The sequence below is a fragment of the Peromyscus maniculatus genome, chromosome X, assembly GCF_049852395.1.
Source record: "Peromyscus maniculatus bairdii isolate BWxNUB_F1_BW_parent chromosome X, HU_Pman_BW_mat_3.1, whole genome shotgun sequence".
NCBI classification, from domain to species: domain Eukaryota; kingdom Metazoa; phylum Chordata; class Mammalia; order Rodentia; family Cricetidae; genus Peromyscus; species Peromyscus maniculatus.
Window position 1 is genome coordinate 19,143,879 of NC_134875.1, and position 27,384 is coordinate 19,171,262.

The 27,384-nt window shown below is 39.7% G+C and overlaps 1 protein-coding gene across 1 annotated transcript in view; it reads right to left on the reverse strand.

Annotated features, from left to right (window-relative positions):
• Positions 1-27,384, reverse strand: part of Adgrg4 (adhesion G protein-coupled receptor G4) — an 87,341-nt gene that overhangs the window by 20,038 nt on the left and 39,919 nt on the right. The window contains exons 10-14 of the mRNA XM_042269267.2: positions 19,078-19,294; positions 18,038-18,200; positions 6,540-6,674; positions 1,604-1,723; positions 379-424 (exon numbers count right to left, since the gene is read on the reverse strand). Of these exons, the coding sequence (XP_042125201.1) occupies positions 379-424; positions 1,604-1,723; positions 6,540-6,674; positions 18,038-18,200; positions 19,078-19,294 (681 nt within the window). The remainder of the gene's footprint in view (positions 1-378; positions 425-1,603; positions 1,724-6,539; positions 6,675-18,037; positions 18,201-19,077; positions 19,295-27,384) is intronic.

The following is a 27,384-nucleotide window of genomic DNA, read 5'->3' on the forward strand; positions in this document are numbered from 1 at the left end:
TAGGGCCTACCCAAGGACTCACCCATCATTATAAAAGAGGGGGAGAAAGTAAACAGTGATGATCATTCCAAGAAAATACACCTAAAGAGCCAGGGGATCACTCCTCAGCCCCCTTCAAATAGTTCACAGTTATTCGACACTGGACGTTCTTAACTGAATTTTTCCCAATCTTGCTTACCCATAAGTTGGGTTATTTTTATAATTTCTATAATAGATGTCTTGCCAAAATGAATTTTCTTAAATTTCATGCCCTAAAAATCATATAGAGTATCTTGGTCATGCAGAGTGCTCTGTGGTGTCTGATTAGACAACAGCTATACAACAAGCCCACTCCCTCAACCACCAAACAGGTCAAAGTCTGCTTCTATAAATACTTACTGTTAGTGTCAAAATCCCAAAAGGCACAGTAAACTTGATCATAATTCTGCAAAAACGAGAATTACAGCTAAATAGCTTTCCTTGTGAGGGTTACTGCACAGAAATAATACACAGAAGTGTTTTCAAGGTTTTTAGTCAGTGGAGACACAAGTGTACACACATGTAAGCACAAACACACACAGAGAGAGCGAGAGAGAGCGAGAGAGATAGAGGGAGAGAAAGAGAGATCGTTTATGGCTTGGTTTTAAGTCTAACTCGACCTAGCTCTCCGCTTAGAAGTAAGAAAACAGCATGTCACTACATGGCAACGTAGCATGTGTCATCTAGTAACATTGGGATCTGCCAATTGGTGCAAGGCCCAGAGAGAAGCTGTAGAGAACCAGTGAGAGATTGACATACAGTAGGTGTTCTTTATGAGCCTTTGGAATTGGGGACTCACAGCTGTGGCCATCCTTTATGAACACATGGTTGAGTTGCCTCCTCACTAACCCTGTTGAAGATTCCTAAAATTTCCCTAGCTCCTGCAATCTCTGAGAGACTGGAGGTAAGGAATAATTAATTTCCAGGAATGATCTGAGAGTCATAGTTACAGTCGAAATTGAGAGATCTTACCCACCTAACATGTTTCATTTTCAATCTGGTTTGTAAATTCCCTCTCCCACTCTCCCTTCTCCTCTCTTTAAGACTAGTGGAAAATATGTTAGGCCATATGGTCTCAGATAGGGAATGAAGCAAGCTATTAAAGCTTCACGCTGGACACATATTAACATCAAAGAATGAAACAGTCACTCATTCTTTTACTAAGACTCAATTTGATCATTTAGTAATATATGCCTTATGTTATTGCATATAATTATAATTTTAAACCTTTGATAATTAATACACGTTTTAATGTTCTTCATGGAAAACCAAAGAATACAAATGTCATTTTCAATGAAGTTGTCATTTATCTCACTCAAAAAATGAATGGAATTAGATGGATTTTACTGTTACAACCAAGAGGTCTGCTTAGTCTTAGTTCCAGTTTTGCTAGAATGTCCACTATTCAGGACCCCTTGAGGATACAGCATTATTTCTAGAAATACCCAGTTATAGCATACTTCTGCTACCTGGAGTTAGAAAATCATCATGAAGTCTTGGAAGTGAATGCTAATTGCCCATTTTTTTCAACAGGAAAACCACAGAGGAGTTCTGTTTGGTTCTCAGATGAAAATAGATATATTACCCAGTTTCCTTGAATATGCTTCAGAATGATAATCACTGGATCAGCCAAGTTTTGAATGGATGTATTTGAGATGCTTGCACTCACAACATATGTCATTAATGCAGTAGTAATGGGTTTGGCCTGCAGATGAAACACAAAGGTCCTAAATATCTATTTTATTATATAATCATTATCAATCTAGAATTGGTGATGTGCTACACAGTTTGGGCAAGGAAAAATCACTATCTAAGGGTGAATTTTCAGAGTCCTTCAGTGCATCTGTTCTCTTCACGTAAGGCTCGGTGATTAAGAAAACTAGAACAATTCATCCATCCATCCATCCATCCATTTATCTAGAACAAATCTATCCAAACCAATATTGGGTTGGTACCAGCTACTCAATATCATCCTTGCAACAAAGTAAAATATTCTCTGCTTTGATAATGCTCCAGATCTAAACATTTTAACCACCTAACTTGGTTCTAACTCTTGACCATCCTTATAAGGAAATCTTTTCTAATAAGGAATCTGAATCCATCATGAATTAGTTGCAAGCCATTACATGGTCTATTCCCCATAGGAGAAGGAATTAGGTTTATCAACACCAAGCTTGAAACATGTCTTCAAAAATAGTCATCTCCACTCTAGAAGACCACTCTGAGGTCGAAGTCCAGACATTATATCCTAGCATGCCTTGCACAGCCTAATATATAGCAGGTATTGCTTCTGTTGGCTCCTGTGATCCAGATAGTTGGCTAAGTGCTTTCCACATGCATATTCTTCAGCTCTCACTGACATCACAAGGCCATTTTTTTCAAAAGCTGAGGCTTGGGCAGGCTTAATACCTGTATGTACAGAGATCACACAGCCAATGAGTGACAGGATAGGAACTTTGACCTTGTTAATTAGAGAGTCTCCTATCTCTACAAATATGTTGATTTAAAAGTGACAAACTAAAATATATTTGTACTGATAGGAGATTCTCTAATTAATAAAGTCAAAGTTTCAAAAGCCTAGACTCCAGAAGGCCAGTTAGCTGAGTGGTTGCCTCCTCTGCTACATATAGAAAACCGCAGGTAGGCTGGAGGAAGATGGGAGGGAGATAAAGAAAATAATCTACAATTTTTCTAAGAAGGCTCGATGTTCAAATAGCATCCATTGAAGAGCCTACTGGACAGGGTTAGAAGATGCCACTGGGAAAACTGTGCATTAACCACTCCCTAGTCAACTTAAGCACTTAAGTAATCATGAATGTGGTCTTGGTCAACTTGGAAGTGTTCTACTTTCTGTTCATGGCCATTTGTGTCCATCCTAAACACTCATGTGATGGTTAATATTGTAACATGACAGAATTTAGAATCATATAGGATATAAACCTCCAGACATATCTGAGAAGCACCATGTCGGTTGGGTTGGCCTCTGAGCATACCTTTTAAGAATTATCTAGATTAGGCTAATTGAAGCAGAAGATGCACTCGAAATGTGGGTGGCACCATGCCTTCAACTAGGAGTCCTGGAGTGAATAAACAAGGAGAAAGCTGACTAAGCACCGGCAGTCACGTGCCTCCCCACTGCAGACACTATATGATAAGCTTTCTCGAGCCTCTGCCACAAGGATTTCCCTACTACTGTGGACTGTACCCTCAAATTGTCAACCAAATTTAACCCGTTCTTGCTTAAGTTCCAACAATTAGTCAAAGAACAAATGTACACTCTGATGACTTAGTGTCCCTTTCTCTTCAGAGCTCCCCAAGGCAGCCTGCTAAAGCAGAACCTCAGTAAACCATGATGGTGGTAAGGTCTTACTGACACTCAGAAAACCAAGTGCTAGCCTAAGCCCTCTGGTTCTTCCAAAGACCTTCTCTTCTCTGGGCCATCAGTAGCATGAGGAAGAGGGGTAGACCAGATGACCTCTAACTAGCCTCCAATTTAACTTAAGGTATACAGTTTTTTGCAGTGGAAAGGCCAAAGGAGGAAATATCCATAATGACCCTCTTAACTAACCTCTTCTCTGGATTCATGTTTCTCACCTACAACAAAGTAAACATGAGGGGAGGGGAAATCATTTCTCACTCCTCCAAACTCAAGTTGTACCTGTTATATCTCTGAGCATTTACACAGATATTTCCTCTGTGTCCTCTCTATTCACTTTTCATCTCATTTTTGACCCCTTCACAGCTGAGAGCTCCCCTAACTCAGGTGGCTCCTGCTCTTCCCTCTTCTACAGTCCCAGAGTCCCTACGCCACAGTGTGCTTGCTCAATGCTTTTGCTCCTTCCTGAGAGCTACAGCTGGTAGAAGAAAGGAAGAAGTACAGGATGTTCAAGAGTGGTGTACCATCGACAATTCCTTAGGTAGTGTGTTGTAATGGCCATCAAGATTCCAATCAAAAGAGGTTATAGGAAGCTTTGTAAATCTAAGGCTATGGAGCTTGGGCACTGAAGAGAAACGTGGTTACAGGGTAGCATGTCTTCAGTCAGTATTCCTCGGCCACCAGTGACACAGATCCCAGCCTCATGCCCCTCTTTCGGTGTTAGAAACATTGACTTTCAGGTCTCTTTTAATTCACTGTGTTTTCTGTGAGAGCAGACCCCACCTCTCTCTTGCTTAGCACTGTAGCCCAGCACCCAGCACCCAGCACCCAGCACCCAGCACCCAGCATGCAGTACCATGGAAGATACAGAATCGGAATGAAATGACTATTTACTGAATGAATAAATGATTGGGTGAATAAAAGAATGAATTGTGTCACCTTCAGCAAGTGCCTCCCCCTTCTGGGTTTTGGTGACCTCACTGGCACAATGAAGATATGAGACACTGAGTTATGAGGGCCCTTCCAGCTCTGAATTTGATGCCGAGCTGGTTCTAACCCTTCTTCATCCGGCACTATGACGTCTGGAGGCTAATTTTTTCAAAGGTCTTTAGTCTGTTTCAATGGAAGGTGCTAGCGAATCAAAATTACTTATTAAGTGTGAAATCTATGCAAAGCAAGTTTATCTCTTATTCTGAGAGGCAAGCACAGCCCTCTGAAGGAAGGAGGGAAATTAAGACGAAAAATAATGGCATCTCTGATGATACAGAGCAGTGACAAGAATATCAAAAGGTCCAGACAGCTATGAAACACATTTTAAATCATTATTACAAAATATTCTTCACTAATTTTTCCAGGGTACAGAGAAGGGAGAATGGACTTATTAATTCTGGGGATGCATCCTGGGTAGGATTTGAACTAAACCTACAGGAACAAATAGAATTTAGCTGGAGAGAAGAATGGTCACAGAATGCCAGGGAAACAGAATGCCTTGCAAACACATTTGTTGGTGATATGGTACACTTAAATTGGTAGGTGCTAAAAGGATCTGCTATATTTTTATCAGACCAGTATAATATCCCCCCGAATCAATCTGTAAATGTTTGACCACTAAGAATTCATTTATTTGGATAATTCCTTAGAAATCAAGCACATCTGGATAAATTAATGTATTAACTTCAAATATAGGAACCCCAAGGTTGGGGAGATGGCTAAGTAATTAAGTTCTTTCTGTGCAAGCAAGGGACCATTGTTTGGATCCTCAAAACCCATGCCAGGTGGGAATGGTGGCCAACATGTAATTCCAGCCTTAGAAGGCAGATACACGAAATCCCCAGCCCAGTCACATTGGCAAGCTCTGGGTTGTAGTAAGAGACATTACCTTAATCAGTAAGGTGGAAGAACAATTAAGGATGTATCTTGACATCAACCTTAGGCCTCCACATGCACAGATACACATTCGAATGTGCAGCCCCCACATATACATACATATGTGTGTGCCTGTGTGCCTACACACACAAACATGCATGAACACACACATGCACATGTACATGAACACACATACACACACACACACACACACACACACACACACACACACACACACACGGTAAAGAAAGGAAAAACAAATGTCGGAACTTTGGCATTAGACAGCCTGAATTTGATTGCTAACTATACCACTTCATCACTGTGTGACCTTGTGCAAAACTATTTTGCTGAGCCTCGGTTTCCCATAAGAAGTAAATGAGGTAGTAAGCATAAATAGTAACAATTAAAGCTGGGTATGGTGGCACGTGCCTCTAATCCCAAAACTCAGGAGGCAGAAGCTGTAAGATCTCTGACATCTTGGTCTACAGGTGTACACAGAAAGTTCCAGGCCAGCCAGAGGTACATGATGAGAGCATTCACATTAATAGTGATCCCTGTCATGAACTTAAGCCATCTCTGGTTGCTGTCATCCCAACAGCACGATCAGATAGAGTGGTCACAGGCAGAGACCCAATCCTGCAATAACAACAGCAATGCAAACATTTGCTCAGTGCTTAGGATGTGCCAGGCAATACTGTAAGCACTTTACAGATATTAACTCCTTCAGTCCTTTAACAGTTCCATAAGGTCCTATTCTTACACTGTTTCACATTGCAAGAAACTATGGCACACAGAGGTGAATCACTTGCCAGGAATCACACAGGTAGAAGACAGCAATGTCAGCTTCAAATCCTAGCAGCTGGTCCCCGAGACCATGCCTCACCACTTTTCATTGCCTCTAGCTTAAGGTGAGGTTTAGATCACTCAGAGCTAGGAGCCATGAAAGATGGAGGAGGGAATATTAATAAGCTGAAAAGCAATCTCATCAGGAGAACATGCTGTTCTTTTCTTGCTTTGAAACATCTCAAGGCTCCTATTCGGTCACCAGATAACCCTTAAGGTCCCATCCAAAGCTTCGGAACTGTGAAAATTCAAAAATGTAAAACATCATTAAAGTAGATGTTGATTCATGTGGAGGGCGAGGGGTTGTGCTGAAAGACTTGTAGAATCAATCAGAGCATATTCTAAAATAAACAGAACATCATGAAAATAGCAGGAGTTCATAATTACAGTGAGTCACCATGTCAGTTCATGACAGTTACCAGAGGCAAGAACTTACCTTAAAGAGTGAGGTTTGGCCAAAAAAATTAAACAAGATGGTTTGTAATCCATTAAGAGGAACTTTTTCCCTCAGTGATTTAGGCAAATATATGGAAGCCAAAACCCTCCTTAGAGGAATACCGCCAAGGAAAATCTGCCAAGAAATATCAGGAAATAAAAGCTGGAGTCTTCACCCATCATAGTCACATCCTCTAGTCCTCCCATCCCAACCAATTCAGAGTTCCCACAGTGGGCTAAAGCTGAGGGGTGGGGCCTGGTTCCATGGGCTACTTACCACACACTTTCTACATACAAATACACATATACACATATACACACAAACACATGCACACACACAAATACACACATGTACACAAACGTGCACACAAAAAATACACACATGCTCATAAACACATGCACACACACAAATACACACATACACACACATGTGCACATACAAATACACGCATACACACAAATGTGTTCACACACAAAAATACACACAAACATATGCACACATGCATATACACAAATACACACACACATGCACACGCACACAAATACTTGCACACACACACACATACACTTTTTCTTCCAAGGTTCTTTCCCTTTCACCTAAGTCCACACACATGGTGAAAAGAAAAATAACAACTTAGGTGATTTGCCCCAATGTTCAGAAATAAAGGTGAGTTGAGACAACAGGCTACCTTTTCCCATACAGTTCTGAAAGCAAAAACAACAACAAACCACGCAGTAGTACAAGGCACCTGCCGCACAGTCCATTGAGAATGCTTTCACTAAAAGTGAGCCAGGGAAGTAAGGCATTAACCTTTAGCAATTCTGCTAGAGATTCATGGTTAGAAGGATATGCTGGTTTCATTTGTAATAAATAGTATTTAGTATATACTAAACCATTTTTGAGAATGAAAATAGGTTTTATTAAAAATTACACTTGGACCACAATCATAAACCTGAATCTTTCGGGCAAAAATGGGTGTATGGGTACCTTACATGCATTCTCTTATTTAATATCTTTGTCAAATTTGAGCAGTGTGCTGCAGTAGGATATTAGTAAACAGAGTCTCAGGGAAGTTAAAAGACTTATCCAGAAATCATAAAGCCAAGGGGTAACTGAATGAAAACATGTAATTTGATCCCGTATTTTTCCTATTATACATGGTGTTGCTCAGTGAGCTGTAACCTAGTCGGGTATAGAGTAAGGGAGGTATGTATGGCAGTGTATAATGTCTGTAGAATGACTTGAACGTAAAACTCATATGGACTTTCTAGCACTGATGACCCATGCTCAGTTGATGACCTTACAGGCCATGATTTAGCTTCAGCATATAGGTAATTTGGTACCAACGATGTGACTAGGGCTGATGGTCTGTTTATCCACTGATATTTATAATGGAGACTCCATATGTAAACAGGGAGGTCAACACCTGCTTCTGGTATAGCTAAATAGCTCTTAATGGATGAGGAGTTTCCTGCATCTACCAGCTATATAAACTAACGGTCATTTGAAAGCCCAGGAAAATGAGCACTGGCAGATAGATTCTGGAGCAGAGGAAGCACTCAGAAAAGGGTAAAAGCACAAGGTGAACCACCTGTTTTTCAGCTGTTCAGCTGATGCTTTGAAGGGCATCTGAAAATGCTTCTAGAGAAATCTACTTATTCTTAGTGGGAAGAATCAGAAGCAAAGGATCGAGAGAACTACAACCATTGGAAGGACAGGATGGGAAACATCTGAGATGCAGAGAGCTTTTAAACTCTGACAGATTATGTTCCTGGTCTCTGAGTCATATATGCATAGGACAAACTTCAAATAAAGATCAAGGGACTCAACTAAGATTTGAACTGCCACCTAAGACATGGAGTTTACTTTGATTCCAGACAATGTAATTGCCCATTATAACCAAATCAATAGCTTTCAGAGAAATATATTAGAAATGAATTTCCACATAAGAAAATTCACAATGTCCAGAATGTAATCCAAATTTTCTGAATGTATGGAGAAAGAATGCATATGATCCACTTACAAATACAAAGACAATTGGTGGAGATCAATCTTGAGTGGACCCAGACACTAAAATTAACAGACAGAGCTGGAGAGATTTGTTAAGGCCTAGGCCCACAACCAAAAATAAAACTAACAGACAATGATTTTAAAGCCTCATGTACAGCTGTGCTTGGGTATGTAAAATAAAATATACTTTCAATTAATGCAAAAAGAATGAATAACAGTAGAAAAGTAGAAACAGCAAAACAATAAGAATAAGAAGGATACAGAGCAGGAACAGAAAATTCTACGATGACTGTTGGAATATTTTGGTTGTACTAGATGATTTCAAGTTATATGACAATAACAAATGCCATTGAATTATAAGATACATGAATAGAAATTATCCCATCAGAAAAGAGATAATAAAATAATTTAAAAGATGAAGAGAAGCCGTGTGGAGGTGGCGCACACCTTTGATCCCAGCACCTGGGAGGCAGAGGCAGGCGGAGCCCTATGAGTTCAAGGCCAGCCTGGTCTACAGAGTGAGTTCCAAGAAAGCCAGGACTACACAAAGAAACCCTGTCTTGAAAAAACAAAACAACAACAACAAACTGAACAAAATCTCAAGGATTTTTGAAGCAGTATTAAAAGGTCACACATACAAGAAATTGGAGTCTCAAATGGACAGACAACGTGGTGACGAAACAAGATCTGAAGAAATAATAAATTTCAACAGGATAAGTAGAAAGTACAAAGAAAGACACACTAAGACACATAATAATCAAACTTCAGAAAAATCAAAGAAAAATTAAAAGTCAATAGGTAGAAATAATATATTCCACATCTCATACAGAAAAACAAAATTCAAATGATACTGATTTCTCACCAGAAGAAAATTAAGACCAGAAAAGAGTAAAAGATTTTCAAAACATGATGGGGGATATCAAATATCCTTTAACAAATAAAAGAAAGATGTTTTCAGAAAAATTAAAACTCAGACAATTCATCACAAGATATGCCTGGACTATGAGAAAGGCTCAGTGAATTTTGTGAAGCTGAAGGCAAATGATGCTAGATGGAAATCCAGTAGGTAGCCGGGGAATTGGGGGAAACCATTTCTCTCAACTTCTTTAGCATAGTTGCAGATGCTCTTAATTCCAGAACTTGGGAGGCAGAGGCAGGTAGATTTCAAGGCCAGCCCAGGCCACATAGTGAGTTCCAGGGCAACTAGGGATATATAATGCCAACCTGTCTCAAAAAACTCAAATAAATAAATAAATAAATAAATAAATAAATAAATAAATAAATAAATAAATAAATAAATAAATAAATAAATAATCATCAAATTCTCTTGTAAAGTCTATAGTCTTCCTTGGTTAAAAAAAAAAATAACCAGCAGAGCAATGAAAGAGATGTCTCGATAAAGGGAGCCATTTTGGGGGATAGTTAGAAACTTGTTGCTAGGGAAATTCCCAGGAATCCACAAGGATGACCCCAGTTTAGACAACTAGCAACAGTGGAGAGCTGGCCTTCCCCTGTAATCAGATTGGTGACTACCCTAATTGTCATCATAGATCCTTCATCCAGTAACTGATGGAAGCAGATGCACAGATCCACAGGCAAGCACCAGGCCGAGCTCTGGGAACCCAGTAGAAGAAAGGGAAGAGGGATTATATGAGCAAGGGGGGGTCAAGATCATGATGGGGAAATCTACAGAGACAACTGAACCAAGCTCATAGGAACTCACGAACCTTAGACCGAAGGCTGTGGAACCTGCATGGGACTGGACTAGGCCCTCTGCATACGGGAGACAGTTGTGTAGCTTAGTCTGTTTGAGGACCGCTGGCAGTGGGATCAATCAGGATCTATCCCTGGTGCATGAGCTGGCTTTCTGGATCCCATTACCTATGGTCGGACACCTTGCTCACCCTTGATGCAGTGGGGAGGGGCTTGGTCCTGCCTCGACTAAATGTACCAGGCTTTGCTGACTTCCCTTGGGAGCCCTTTCCCTTTTGGAGGAGGGAGATGGGGGTTGAGTCGTGGGGTGAGGGAGGGCAATGCTAAGGGGAGCGGAAGGAGGGATGAGAGGGGGATCTATGGTTGGTACGTAAAATGAATTAAAAAAAATCTTAAATAAAAAATAATAACCCACATATGAAAATGAGAAAATAGAGAACAGGGAGTATTAAGTAGGTATTTATGATTTAAAATTCCTACTTTTTTGTGAAGCAGCCAATATTAGCTCTAACTAGACTATGAAAATATTAAGTTGTATATTTTAATCTCTAGAGCAAACATTAAGAAAATTGTATAAGATGTGTGTTTGGATAGTTTCATGTCAACTTGATACAAGCTAAAGTCATCTGAGAGGAGGAAACTTCAATTAAGAAAATGTGTTCATAAGATGGGGCTGTACACTAGCCTGTAGGGCATTTTCTCGTTTAGTGATCAATGGGGGATGGCCCAGCCCAATGTGGTGGTGCCATCCCTGGGCTGGTGGTACTGGGTTCTATAAGAAAGCAGGCTGACAGCCTTGTTTACTACCCAAGGGAGGCCTTACCCTCTATGAGAAGGGGATGAGATGGGATGGTGGTAAGCAGCGGGGGGTGGGGGGGCAGGAAAAGGGGAGGGAAGCAGAAGAGGTGTTGGTATGTAAAAGAAAAGGAAAATTTTAAATAATAAAAAATTATTTTCCAATTAAAAAAAAAGAAAGAATGAAGGCTGAGCAAGTCATGGGAAGCAAGCCAATGACAGCACCCTTCCGTGGTCTCTGCATCAGCTCCTGCCTCCAGGTTCCTGCCCTGTTTGAGTTCCTGTCCTGACTTCCTTCAATGATGGACTACAATATGGAAATATAAACCAAAGAAATCCCTTCCTTCCTAACCTGCTTTTGGTCATGGTGGTTAATCAAAGCAATAGAAACCCTAAGACAATGTGATAGAAAGGACATATGCTGCTGGTAGAAATGTAACATAGTTCAGCTCCTCTGGACATCAGTATGGAAGTTTCATCAGAAACCAAAATAGTACAGCCATATTATCTATCTATCCCACCCCTGAGTATATACCCAAAAGAATCAAAATCACATGAAAGGTATCTGTTCACCCATATTTATTGTGATACTACTCACAATAGCAAAGATATTGAATCAGCTGAGGTAACCACTGACATATAAATGGGTTAAAATTGTAGTTATATATGCCCAATAAAATATTATTCAGTCATGAAGAAGAATGAAATATGTCCCAGGGAAGTGAGTGTAACTGGAGATTGTCATGTTAAGTGAAATAAGTCAGATTCAGAAATACAAATGTTGCATGTTTTCATTCGGCAGTCTCTTAACTTTAAAAAGGCCTGAGAGTTGCCGGGCGGTGGTGGCGCACGCCTTTAATCCCAGCACTCGGGAGGCAGAGGCAGGTGGATCTCTGTGAGTTCGAGGCCAGCCTGGTCTCCAAAGTGAGTTCCAGGAAAGGCGCAAAGCTACACAGAGAAACCCTGTCTCGAAAAACCCAAAAAAAAAAAAAAAAAAAAAGGCCTGAGAGTATAGAGGGGACTGTCCAAGGGGATGAGGGACGACTAGAAGAAGAGAAGCAGTGCAACAAGATGGGGTGGGTAGAGAGATGATCAAAATCCACTGCACGAAAATGTCCTAAACAAAGTCAATTCTTTTGTAAAACTACTATTTGCTGATTTAACATAACATTAAGAGTAAATACACCGGGCGGTGGTGGCGCACACCTTTGATCTCAGCACTTGGGAGGCAGAGTCAGGCGGATCTCTGTGAGTTCAAGGCCAGCCTGGTCTACAGAGTGAGTTCCAGGACAGGCACCAAAACTACACAGAGAAACCCTGTCTCAAAAAAAAAGAGTAAATACTAATAAAAATTAAAGTGAAGTGTAATAAATATTTTTAAAGTAAAATAAAAGATAACAAAAAGGAAGATGGCAGAATAAGAGCCAAATGTATAGAAAAGAGCATAACATTAACAGTTTTAAGCTTCAAGTTTAATCGTGTCAGTAATTATATTAAACACTAAAGGACTATACACGTAAAAGGCAGAAATCTCCAGCATTGATAAAAAAAAAAAAAAAGGTCAAACACGAACTATATGCTTTCTACGAGTATTGTACTTTAGATATAAAGAAAGTAGTGGGTACACATGATCGTGTTCATACACATGTATCCTAAGAAGGCTGTGAGGAAGGTGGCACTGCCAGGCATGGTGGCACACACATCTAATCCCAGCACACAGCGAGTAGAGATTGCGCCCTCACTGGCTGCAGTCCAGCAGGGCCATATAGCCAATCCAAAGCCAGTCCTGGCTCCATAGAGAAGCCCTGTCTCAAAGAAAGACATCAAAGATAGAGGTACTTTATAATCATAAGTAAGTTATGATTAAGGATGGTATTAGGAAAACCCAACAACATACATGTACATGAAATAAATATGTCAAAATTTAAAAGAATTAAAGGAAGAAATAGTTATACGAAATTGGAGATTTTAATAGTCCTCTAAACTAGAAAATAACTAAGAAAAAGATTAATAAACACATAGATTATCTGAATACTATCAACCACTGTGACCTTATTAATATTTATGCTACAATATACCTAAGAACTATAAAATTTACACTTTTTTCATGTACATAAAACCTGCACCCAATTACTCAGGATCAAAAGACAAGTTCCAATACATTTAAATGGGTTAAAAAACATTCAAGTTAAATCAAGTATGGCAACTCGTGGCTATCAGCTCAGTACTTAGGAAGTAGCTACAGAAAGATCAGAAATTTAAGGTCATCCTCAGCTGCTTTTTGAGTTGAGTTGAAAGTGATCTTGGGCTACATAAGGCCCTATCTCATAAAACTAGACTAAACAAAACCATACCAAGTGCATTCTTTGGCCAAAATGAAACAAATCATAAATAATAATATATTTGATGTCTCTAAATATTTGGGATCTAAACTCACATCTAAGTAATCTAGACATTAAAGAAGAAAGTGAAAAATATTTTGAACTGACAAATATGGAAAACATCTTAAAGATATGAGTATTTTAGCTAAAGCAGCATTTACATATTTATAACATTTATGATTACATATTTATAGCATTTATGATTACACAGACTGAAAGGGATCTAAAGCAGATAGTCTATGGCTTCATACTAAGAAACTAGACAAAGAGGGAAAAATCATCCCAAAGGAAGTTCAAGAATGGAAATAATAAACATATAACAGGGCTGGAGCGATGGCTTAGAGATTAAGAGAACCGTCTGCTCTTCCAGAGGTCCTGAGTTCAATTCCCTGCAACCACATGGTGGTTCACAACCATCTGCAAAGAGATCTATGTATGGCCATATGTCTCGTGGCTTTACCTGTGTTCTATTACATCTTGCTCCCCTGGCAGCTTGTAGTGTCTCCCCTGACCCCACCTTTCTTCTCATTGTATTTCTCTTGGATTTCCCACCTGGCTGTATCTTGTATTGCCATAGGCCAAAACAGCTTCTTTATTAACCAATAGTAGCAACACATATTTACAGCCTACAGAAAGACCATCCCACAGCTAGTGACAGAGCATGCACCCAGTTTTCTCCTCTGGACTCTGTTCATGCAAACACACACACACACACACACACACACACACACACACACACACACACACAAACATGTACCACACACATTCACACTCAGAAAGAGAAAAATCACCAAGGAAGACACAAAATTCTATTGTCAGATAATCTATAAAATAACTAAAACTAGTAAGTGAATCCACTGAATGTACATGATACACAAATGATGTACACAGGTTAAATATCATTTGTCAAAAATACTTGGACCATAATAAGTGTCTCAGATTTTGTAGATTTGGATTATGAAACATTTGTGTAACCTCTACTTACTGCTTGCATAATTCCTAATCCAAAAATCTGAAATTGGAAATCCTCAAAATCCCAAAATATAAAATATTTTGCATTTTGGAATTTAGGATTAGGGTTGGCCAGTCAACTCATATTATATACTCTATATTTAATCAATTGCATTTAATATATTAGCATAAAATAATTGGAATTTTAAAATATTCCATTTGCAAAAACATCATAGAAATAAGATACTCAGGAATAAACTCATTGAAACACAGCCAGGTGTGATGGCACAAGCCTATTAAATAACAGCAACTTGGCATCAGAGATAAGAGGACTGTGAGTTTGAAGCCAACCTGGGACACATAGTGAGTTCAAGGTCAGTCTGATCTATAAACCAAGATTTCATTTCAAAAGCTGAGGTCTGGGGCTGTAGCTCAATGGTAGAGCATTTGTCTATTATGCTCAAGGTTAGTGGTTTGATACCCAGCACTGCAAAAATATTGATTAACAAACATATCAGCTCTCCACAGAAAACTATGAAACTGCTGAGACAAACTAGAGAACTAAGTAAATGTCCATAGATTAAAAGACTCAATATGGCTAAGGACTAAATTCCTCGAAAATTGATCAATAGTTTGAATCCCAATCACAATACCTTTTTTTTGCATAGATTTTCAGGCAGATGTGAAAATTCATATAGATTTAGAAAAGGCTTAGAGTAACAATCTTTTTTTTAAAGTTAGGGCTCATACCTAACTTTCTTTCACACTGCAGGTACCAGGGGAATAAGGAGATAGCCAAGAGGATCTAGCCTTAAAAACAAGCTTGATGTTCAATGAGAGACCCTATCTCAAGGGGATAAGGCAGGGAGTGACAGATCAAAATGCCTGACAGTATCCTCTGGCCTGTGCACATGTGTACACAGGTGTACATATGCACACATGTGCACACACACATACATACTACACACACACTCACACAGGAGTATAGGTACCGATACAGTGTAGTAATAAATCAGGGATTTATAAAAAAAAAAAAAAAAGAAGAAAGAAAGAAAGAAAGAAAGAAAGAAAGAAAGAAAGAAAGAAAGAAATGTAACAACACAGAAAGCCTAGAAATGGGCTTATTTCTCCAATTCTTTTGTTTTAATTATTTATTTAGAATTTCATGTATGAGTACTGTATTTATATCACATATCCCTCCATCTCCTTCCTCCAATTCCTCCCATGTTCCCTCTACTCATTTTCGAATTCATGACCTCTTATTCTTAAATCATTATTGTGAGACACACACACACACACACACATAATATATATATATATATATGTATATATATATGTGTATATATATATATATATATAGAGAGAGAGAGAGAGAGATGTAGATGCATATACAATTATAAATTCAACCTGCTGAGTTAATTTAGCATATATGTGTTCAGGGCTTGATAATCCCTGGAGAAGACTTGATTCTCCCTCTCTTAGCAGCCAACAATTGCTTGCAGCTTTTCATTTAGGAGTGAGGCTTTATGAGATTTCTCCACCTCCCAACTATTTTTTTAAATGTATTATGGCTTGATTTTTTTTTTTTTTGGTTAAAGGTAACAACGAACAGCAATGGGAAGGGGAAAGTTCCTAATAAGTGGTGGTGTTTTAAAAACTAAATATTCATTCGTAATAAAGTGATCTCATATCTTGAAAGAAAATTAGCTCATGGAGGCTCTTCCTCTTAAGCATAAAAGTTAAAACCAAAGGGTTTTTAAATAAAGCAAAAAAAAAAGGCATAAGGTAAAATTTTCATGATGGGCCCATGCCAACATTCTTTTCCAAACAAATCGTATATGGTTATTAGTAAGGTAAAAGAACTACAAATTAGATTTCAAAAAAAAAAATTCTAAACATGTGCCTATGAAAAGACACCACTGAGAAAATGATAGGAAAGTTGCAAAGAAAAACTACAAGCCAATTAAAATACAAACAAAAGACTTTGACAGCTAAGTCAACAATGAAGTTATGCGTGCAATCAAGATGAAAATGAAAGCTTCCTGCCCATCATTAGCCACAGGAGAAAAGAACACAGGAATTTCTTACAAACATAAGTATATACCCTATCAGCCAGTTTCTGAGATTTGCCCAAGACACACAAAAACATGTCCACACAAAGACTTTTATGCAAATGTTCATGGGAGCACTATTTGTAATATCTGCAAACTGGAAACAACCAAATATGCAGCAACAGCAGAATAAAAAAAGTACATGATATGTTTCTTCAATGAAATATTATTCATCAGCAATCAATTCAGCACTAAAAACAAAATGATTAATTTGGAATGATTAATATGGAAAACAGAATGATTAATTTTAAAACAATGTAAGATATATGAAAGAGGACTTCTACCAGAGATTCACGTATATACCACATGATTTTGTTTGGAGGTATAAAGCTCTAGAGAAGGAACAAATTATGGCAGGAAAATGTCAGGATGGTGGTGGCTATAGCTGAAAGTTTTCCTGTATCCCACCAGGTCCACACCTGCTCAGACCCAAGTAAACACACAGAGGCTTATATTAATTAAAACTGCTCAGCCATTAGCTCACGCTTACTACTGACTAGTTTTCACACTTAAACTCAGCTGATTTCTGTTAATCTATATGTTGCCACTTGTTCCATGGCTTTACCTGTGTGACATTACATGCTGCTCTCTGGATAGCAGGCTGGCATCTCCTGACTCAGCCTTCCTCTTCCCAGAATTCTCCTTGTCTGCCTATACTTCCTGCCTGGCTACTGGCCAATCAGCATTTTATTAAACCAGTGTACAAACGCATTATCCCACAGCATTTCTCCTTTTCTGTCTAATCAAAAAGGAAGGTGGCCCATGGATGAAAATGGGGGTCTTTCAGGATAAATGTCAATATTCTATATCTTGATAGGGTTTGGGGTAACGTGGACATATGTCTTAGCTAAACTCAGAGACTACAAACTTAGGATTTGTATGTTTTCCCATATGTAATTTTATAATTTTTAAGATGTAAAAATAAAATCTGGTTCCTCAGATTGCTCTTGAAGTAGCATATGACCTGCAGAGACTGAAGTGCTGCTAGATGGTGGAAAGGGATGAGAGTTTTTATAATTGATCATAATGGTTGCATTTATCTATGGAGTCCAGTGTGATGAATCAGGGTAATTAGCATCCACATCACATCAAACATTTGTCATTTGCTTCTGTTACCTAATCTGGGTCCAGATTTTAAATGCAGCCAAACAGGTCTGAGTTTCAGCTTAGCTGTTAGGCTATGTGTCTTTGGGCACATTCCTTGACTTTTCTATTACCTTACGTATTTCAACAATACTCTGTAGTATAACATCCAACATAAAATAAGTTATTCATATGTGAGAGCCAACAGTCAACCAATATTTGGGATGATTTCAGGTGACAGCACCAACTGTGACATCATTGCACACTACACAGTCACCAGTGCAACTAAGATATTAGCCTACCACAGGTTATACACAAATCTTCCCTGGTATCTCTAGGTTTTCTAATATTCCCATTCAGGTTACTAGCTTCCAAAGGTGCACTTTCGCTTCACGGGTGAAGATCTGGAACAGCATTTGGTTGCCTGGCTCTCAGTTTCCTGAGTTGCACTCACCTGGGGGGTTGTGACTTCTTCAGAGGAGTGGATGCTGAAAGCCATACCTTCAAACCTGTGGTCCACCCGCAGAACAGCCAAAGCCAGCCTGGCCACAGTGAGATTTGCTGTTCTCCCCACAAACTCCATCTTGTGACCAGCACGCTCAATTATCCTCAGAATCCTGAAAAGAATCAGAGGCAAACAGCTCTCTTTTTGTCCTTGATAAACCTCATCCTCTCAAGGTGCCTCACTGCAAAGCTTGACTTTGTTACTTCCTTGACCTTGGAGCCCAGCAGACGGAGGAAGCAGAGGGCTGGATAGGAGGCTCGAGCAGATGGACAGGAGAGGGAAATGAGAGTAGAACTGGGGGAGGGAGAAATGGATGGATTCATCGATTCTACTAAAATAGTTTAACAGGTTAAAGGGTATATAGATAGAGCTTCATGTAAGAGTTGTTGACTTCTTTAGTGTCCAATGAATGCTACCTATAAAATGGGGAGAGGGCACTAGGAGGAGTTGGAAGGAGTAGTGAGATACATACATACATACATACATACATACATACATACATACATATATACATACGTGTGTGTGTGTGTGTGTGTGTGTGTATGTGTGTGTGTGTGAAATCAAACTCTATTGGGTAAGTATAGAAAATTTTCAAAGAATAAATAAAAATATAATAAAATGAATAAATAAAAATTAGACATTCGTAAGTCAACTTAAGTAGTTTTTTCTTCTCAGCGAGAAAGAACAAAAAGAGTAGGTTATTAACTGTGAGTTAGAAAGTATCAACCAGAACAGTTCCTAAGTTTTTCAGGGTTCTGTGGGTTGGATACATTTTATAGAAACATGCAACAGTCAGAGGGATTTCGGGCTGGGTTTTGAATAAGAATTTATTTGAAGAGTCATTATCACTGAGAGTTCATTCATATTTAAATAGTGCTATCCACTGCACTGGACCTTGTCAAAGCGTAACTGCCTGGTTGCTGAGGAAGTAACACAATAACATCTAAGTTTCATGAAACAATGTCTCTGAGCCAAGCATTCTGACTTACTTATTGCTTACTGGAGGCAAATTAGAAGCTGGATCGCTTTGCTTTTCCGTCACCGTGCTGATGATTTGGAGTATCATCTGGGTTAGGTTGGTACTTATCTCATCACAGTTAGAAATATCATCTACTTTAGAAACAATAATCTTGGTCTCTTCTTCATCCAGAGGTGGAGACTCTTTTACCAGATTTAAAATGTGCTCCGCGACATCATCTGCATTCTCTGGGGGAAACAAAGTGGAAATGGGTGACCTCCATTTCTGCCCTTAGTGTGGGACTATGCTGGATGTGGCCTCCTCTCCTTTGAAGAGAAAAGCAGTGAGATGGAAACACACAGCAAGTGAAGAAAGTTCACCAAAGGAAACTGTTGAAGCTCAAGTTCTCCAACAGCTGTAGTTCCGGGAAGAATGGAAGTCAATTTTGTATTCATTAAGTTGGATTTCAAATGCACTAGGGAAATCTTTTTGTCACTGAAGAATTATCTTGAAACTTGATGCTAATTAAGACTTTTGAGTGTTGGTTTGAGTTAAGATCCCACCTATACTCAAATATCAGCAAACACTGAGTCTAAGTTTTAATAATCAAGGGTAGTGATTACTATTCCCTGTCAAAAACTGGCAGCCCACATGTAGAAAGCAAATATGGACCACATAAGAAGAAGTAATTAATTTTGATTTTCTAAGGAGGAAGAACAATAGCTATTAGCTCGCCCACTTTTTTCTTCACTTTTTATTATGGAAATCTTCAAGCATATTCGGAAAGAAAAGAATAATCTAATGAATCTCCAGGTACTTCATGAATCACCTAGCTTCAACACATTTCAGTGGAAAGCTAATCTTAATTTATATCCTCTCTCTCACCTACCTTTGCCCTCTCCACATATCCTATAGTTTCACCCACAAACACTTCAATATATATCTTTAAAATTAAACAACTTTTGTCTTAACCATGATCCTACTTAAGTTAAAATTAAGATAAAAATTACCAATATTTACAGCACCAAGTGTCCTATCAGTGTTCAAATATCCTTAGTTGTCTCATAAATGCTTGTTAAATCATTGTTTTATTTGAATCATCACCCCATTTTAGAGTGAAGAGAGCTATTAAACCAATACAATGCAAACTAGATTTTACCTCACTATAATCCATATAAAGCTGATCTTCATGGTCATATCTTCGTAACTTAAAACTCAGTAACCAAAATATGAATGAGAAAATTGAAAAAGAATTGATCTGTTGAGAAAGATTCCAGAGAGAGAGAGAGAGAGAGAGAGAGAGAGAGAGAAAGCATTCGTGACACATTTAACTCAGCTCATATTATGAATAATCAATTTGAGTGTAAAATTCTCTCCCTTCCTTCTTCTCCTCCTCTTCCTTCTTTTTTCCAAGCCACCCAAATCTCTCCCCTACCTCAAGCTCCACACAACTTTATTCCCTATGCAGGTCTTTTTTTCTCCCTCCTTATCTTTCCCCAGTTTTCTTCTTTTGTTTTTTATTTCTACAGGCAACTCTGAGCTCATCAATGGAAGCTCAGCAATTCTAACCAAGGTCTTCTTAAGCCCCTCTCCATTACCCCAACTTGTCAATGGCTTATGTAGAAACAAGTTCACAAGCAATGTCAGTGTTTTCTCTGAGGAAACACAAAGGAATGAAATGGATTCTAAATGAATATTTCATCCCTGTTAATGTCTATCTTATGGTCCATTCAGAAACAGAGGAATAACAGGCTTGGGAAATGACTCAGTAGGTAAAGGCACTTGCTGTCAAGCTTGACCACCTGAGTTTGATCCCTAGGATTCACATGGTGGAAAGAGAGAACCAACTCCTACAAGTTGTATACACACACACACACACACACACACACACACACACACACACACGTGTACACACACACACACACACACACACACACACACACACACACACAAATTTAACAGAGAACTTTGAAAAGAAGCTAAGAAAACAACCAAATTAATGGTGGAGGGAAAAAACTGTGAGCTCCATCCGGTATCTTTCCACTGCTGTTATTAAATTGTTCAGGCTTTGTTGAAAATGGAATCGCCAGAGCTGCCTAGTCATGATTCTTTGGGCTTCAGGGGTGTGACTTCACTTCACGCTGTCCCTGCTGTGGCAGAATGAAAGTAAACAACAGGCCAATAGGAGACTAACTACACTGAGGAAAGTAATTATAGACTTTTCATCTGCAGTTATATATTTTAAGGGAAATTTGGGATGGATTATAGTCATTGCATAAAAAAATTCTAGGACCCTAAGCAATAGTAAAAAGGAAATCTTCCTTTGTAAGTTGCAGGATGGATTCTCATTGCTTGAAATATTGTATCAGTTAATCTGTCAATAATTGTAACAATCAAAGCAATAAGGGTGTGTATTTTTTTCTGAGCTATTGCTCTGAGCCAATGCTGCATAACGAAACACCCCCACTTAGTGGTTTAATATAGCAGTTAATCATTTTCACTTGTGGTTCTGTGTGTTGAATGGGCTCAACTGAGGAATTCTCTTTTGGGACTCACCAAGTAGTAGAAGTGGGACTGAAGCCAGGGCTGGACCCATCTAAAGCTAGACTGGCCAGGAAGTTCCTCTTACATCTAGCAGTTGAGGCTAAGCATGTGCTAATCATCTGGGGCTGTGGGTGGAACTCCCTCCACATGGCCTCTTCCAGTGACTTGGGTTCAGAGGTAGGTTGAATCCAGTGTGTAGTAGAGCCAGCTTGTGTAAGCTTATAAGAACCCAATTTGTGAGTTTCTGGGAAATTTTGTGGTCTTGTTATTAAATGCAGGTACCATTAAATTTAAATTATACAAACTTATAAACTTTGTATAATTTAAATTTAATGGTACCTGCATTTTTATAAAACTTATTAAAAACAATGAGGATTCTCAGAAAACCACCATCTGTAATTATTTGGCTACATTTCACTGATACATTTGAAACTATTTACATTCATAAATACACCCCTCACCAACTCCACAGTTCACTGACTGTGCTAGAGTTTATATTTGCCATGAGAATATTACATTATAATATAATAATACATTATAAAAATATCAAATGTAGCGCCAGGCAGTGGTGGCACACACCTTTAATCCCAGCATTCAGGAGGCAGAGGCAGGCAGATCTCTATGAATTCAAGGCCAGCCTGGTCTACAGAGCAAGTTCGAGGACAGCCAGGACTACAGAGAAAACCTGTCTCAAAAAAACCAAAACAGAAAAATAATAGCAAGTGCTACAAATCATTAATTACCCTTAGGGGATAGAATTGGTTGGTAAAATATTTCTCAGCATGCCACTGGACTTCTCAAAACATAATAACTGTGTTCTGTGAGGAAGCAACCTAAATGAAAATGCACCAATAAAAAGAATACCTACACTTCAGTCCTCTTAAACATTAGACCCTTTGGCCTGCTCTTGAGACCCTTTTCCTCCCACTGGGTTGCCTCGTGCAGCCTTGATATAAGGGTTTGTACTTATTCTTGTTGTAACTTAGTATGCCATGTTTGGTTAATATCCCTGGGAGACCTGCTCTCTTCTGAAGGGAAACAGAGGAGGAGTGGATCTGGGAGAGATGGGAGGTGTGTGTGTGTGGTGGGGGAGTGGAGAACTGGGAGGAGTGGAGGGAGGGAGACTAAAGTCAGTATGTATTAAATCAGAGAAGAAAAAAATTAGACCCATTGTTGACAGTGTCACTACTGTCAAAATTCTGCCACATTAAGCAGCCGGATCTAGTGGAAAAAGAGTGCATGAAATGATGTTTGGCATTTTGAAGATGAGCTATAACAGCCAAACACTACCAACCTCACACAATGATTATCCATTCTAGCATCTTGACCCAGATGAAGACATGAAAGCGGAGAGACAATCTAACAGCGCTCTCTGGCTCTTGCGTGCTTTAGCATGACTTTTTGCTACAGCCCCTGTAGTCTTTCATTTCTTTTCTCCACGTGGTGGAGGATCGAAATGGCAGTGCTTTGTCACCCGTCTGCCTTGACCAGGAGGTGGAACCCAGAGCCTTGCACATGCTTGACATTTATTCATCCCTGAGCTCCATGCACCACCATCCCCCAAGTCCCTAGTCTCTGTCAGTCACTCACTGTCCTGCCTGCCATGATGGCGGAAAATGCCAGTCAACTTCATCCTGGCCTGGTGTATCTTCAGTATCATGTGAATAACAAAACCAGGGAAGCAAACAGAACTCCGAGAACTTTGAGAGGATGAATTCCTTTTTCTAATGGTGTGATATAAGGGAGTTAAGAAGAACAAGTATTTACATGAGAGAACTATGGAGTTTTTTTCCAACTAAGACATGTAATGTTTGTCACTAAAATTAAAAAGGAACGCAAATAACTTGTTTCAATATGAGTTCATTTCTCTCCTTTACACAGTACACATCATTGTTAAGTTCCCTACTAAGAAGGGATAGGATTCGTCCAAAGCTAACAGGCTTCTGGTTTACTTTTCAGTTGTATGCATTAGAACCACGCTCCATCCAACTCTTCTCTTTCTCTGTTGCAACTTCTCAGTTAATTTTCCGAAACTCTCAAGCCAGTGTAGCGCTTTTGTTCTTGCTATGGCTATTTGTTGACTTCTTCTCCCAAGAGAAAAAATTCTATTAGCATGTCTAAAGCAAATGTGTCACTCAGAAGGAGGAAGGTCAGCCCGAGACAGGCCCTCTGTCCCTCCACCCACTCGCTACAGCCTGCAGCACCACCTCCTGCCCTGATTCATAATTTCCCATCTAGGACATTAGAGTTGAGCTGACTTTCCTAACTCTGCCACATGTTCTTTGCCAAGGATCTCAAATGTGAATATTCCACAAGGAAGACAACCACATCTACAAAGTTATGCAGAAATTGAAATTCTATGTGGAAAAGAGATTTCCTGTATTTTCAGGCCCCACTTCCTGGTTGAAAGAAGCTCGTTTCTCACTGTAACCTTACATGGTGGAAGAGAAAGACAAGGCTTCTGAGGCCTCTTTTGGAGGAACACAAATCCTATTCATAAAAGACCAGCACTCATGACATTTCAAATGCCCTTCATCTGGGATTAGGATGTCAACGTACACATTTGGCTGGGTTTGGAGTGGTAGCAGAAACAGTCAGTCTATAGCACATGTTTCACCAAAGGAGATATGTAGATGACAGACAGGCATGTGAAAAGATACTCAATCCATATGTCACTAGGGAGCTCCAAATTAAAGAAGCAATGAGATAATAGTGTACAGCTATTAGAATGGCCTAAATCCAAAACACTGACAGCCGCAAATGATGCAGAGGATGTAGGGCAAGAGAACAACTTAGAAGCAAACCAGATGTCCTCAAGTTGGAGAATAGATAAATAAACTGTCATAAATCCAGGCAGTGGAATACTAGTCAGTACTAAAAAGAAATGAGTTTGCAAGTCATAACAAGACATAGGGGAATGGAATTGCCAAGGGCAGGAAGTCAACTTAAAAAGGGTACACATTGCACAACTTCAACTATGTTACATTCTGGGTGTAGGGTAAAAGGGCCAGCCAACAAAACCCACCCCGGCCCTGAAACCCAAGCCAGTGAAAGAAACACTTTAGCCCTGAACCCAGGACCTAAGAAACACACCCTGATCCTGAAACCAGAGCCAAAGAAATGCACTTTGGCCCTAGAATCGGAGCCAGTGAAAAAAAAATACACCCTGGCCTTGAACCTAGAGCCAAAGAGCTAAAAGGGCCAGTGAAAGAAACACAGTTTGGCTCTGAAACCAGAGCCAACCCTGCCCCTAACCAACTGAAGCAACCAATCCCTGAGCAGGAAAACTAACCAATCCCTGAGCAGAAAACCTTCTCCCTTGGAGAAACTCTGCCCCTAAGAAGTCCAATATAAGCCCCTCTGCCTATTCAGTTGTGGGCTATCCTTTCCCACCCTGGCAGAGGCAGCTGCTCTCCTGAACTCCTCCTTCCCAAATAAATCTCTTTCTTAAAAGAGTTTTGATGAAGATCTTTTGCCGGTGTGGAGCAAAAGAATCTTTGCTGAGATGTTCCCTTAGGGGGGCTGAGCAGAAAAAAAGTAACAGCTTTTCACCAGAGCTTAGCAGAGTGAAGCAGAAGACGCAGCATCTTTGGCTAGAGAGAAGAAGAAACAGAGCTCTGCTGGGAAGCCCCCTTCACCAGGGACAGAGCAAAGCTCAGCTGTAAAGGCTTTCTCTAGGACAGGATCAGGATTGCTACATCCTATGGGGAGACCATTCCCCTCCTCACTCCAGCTCCAGGGATAGCCTGTCTTCCCAAAAAGTCAGGATACCTTTCCCTCCAAAGCTGTAACAGTCACACTGGCAAAGTCAAAACCATGGAGATAATAAAAAAGACCACTGAGCGCCAGAGACTAGAGGGGAGAAAGAAATGCATAAATGTACTACAAGGAGGCCTTAAGGGAGTGTGATTCTGTGGATATATGCTATACCTGTTTATACTTAGAGTTACCAGTATACACTGTCCTGGTTAGTTCCTGATTAGTTCCTGGTTAGTTTTATGTCAACTTTATAAAAGTTAGGGTTGTTTGGGATCAATTGAGACAATGCCTCCATCACACTTGCCTGAAGGTAAGTCTGTGAGGCATTTTCTTAGTGATTGATGTGGGATGGTCCAGTTCACTGTGAGTAGTGCCATCCCTGGGCAAGTGGTCCTGGGTGTATAATAAAGCCGACTAAGCAAGCCTGTAGGCATTGTTCTCCCATGGCCTCTGCTTCACTTCCAGCCTCCAGGTTCCTGTGTTGAATTCCTGCCCTGACTTCTCTCAGTGATGGAGTATGTCCTGAGAGTTATAAGCTCAAATAAACACTTTCCTCCCCAAGTTGCTCTGAGTCATGGTGTTTTATCACAGCAGTAGAGACCCTAACTATGATATATAGCGTGCAGTGTCAAGAGTGAACCCCAAGCTGGGCGGTGGTGGCGCACACCTTTAATCCCAGCACTCAGGAGGCAGAGGCAGGAGGATCCCTATGAGTTCAAGGCCAGCCTGGGCTACAGAGTGAGTTCCAGGAAAGGCACAAAGCTACACAGAGAAACCCTGTCTCGAAAAACAAAAGAAAACAAAAAAGAGTGAACCCCAATATAAAGTGTCAACTGTGTCAGGGTAGAGACATCCATTGTAACAAAGCTACCGCTGGTGACAGTGAGGTAGGACTGTGCATGTGTGGCAAGCACAAAGAGGGGCTCTGTATTTTCTTCAGTGTTGCTGTTGCTGGGCATAGCGGTGTATGCCTGGAACCCCCACACTTAGGAGGCTGAGGCAAGAGTATCGAAAGTTCAAGGCCATTTTGAGCTATAGGTTATACCTAGCATGACTCTATCTCAAAAGACTAGCTATTGTTATTAACCTGCTTCTCCTCTAAATAGATTTTATGAAAAATCCAAATCCTCTTCTCTAGACTGAGCAGGACAACAAGAAAAAGACACAAATTGCTAAAATCCAGCGTAAACGTATGCATGATGGGGAGGGGAGGCAGTGGCAGCAGGTGTAACTAAAAGATGGGCCTGTGTTCATAACAACATGAGGAAATTGGAACCCTCGAATGGTGTCAGCGGGGATGCAAAATGGCTCAGCAGCTGTGGAAAACAGGTTTGCAGTTCCTTCAAAGGCTAAGTATAGAGCTACCAGATGACTTCACAATTGTACTCTTTAGTATGTCCTAAGAGAAGAAAACATGTCTACTAGTCATTTGTACTACAAATATTCACAATCTGTCTATAAATAATATCCCAACATGCCAACAACCAAATGCCCATCAATTGATGAGTGACTAATAAAATGTGATAGGTCAATTTAATACAGTATCATTCAACTATTAAAAGTGGGGTGATGGCCCATGCTGCAACATGAAGAAACTTCACATTTTGAGATACCTATAATAAGTAAAATTCACACAGGTAGAAAGTGGATCGATGGTTTCCAGGAACTGTGGGAAGAGAGAAATAGAGATTATGCTAACAAGTACAGTGATTTATATAAAGAAATGGTCTTTTGTAGTGAATCTCCTCTATAGAATTCACAATGATGGTTGCACAACCGAGTTACTGAGGAAAACTTCACTGAATAAAATGACCCACTAGATTGTATTTGCTAAATGCGGGGAAGCTGTGCATATCACCACTAAAAAGTTTTAGCACTACTTTGAGATATCAGATTTTGCTAATCAAATCAGCTTGATAACACATTGTATTAATGAAGGTGTTCTGAACCAGGCACTTCTATAGCCTGTGAACTGGATTATAAATTGATAAAACTATTACAAAGAGCATTTTCATATTATATGATTGACCCAAGC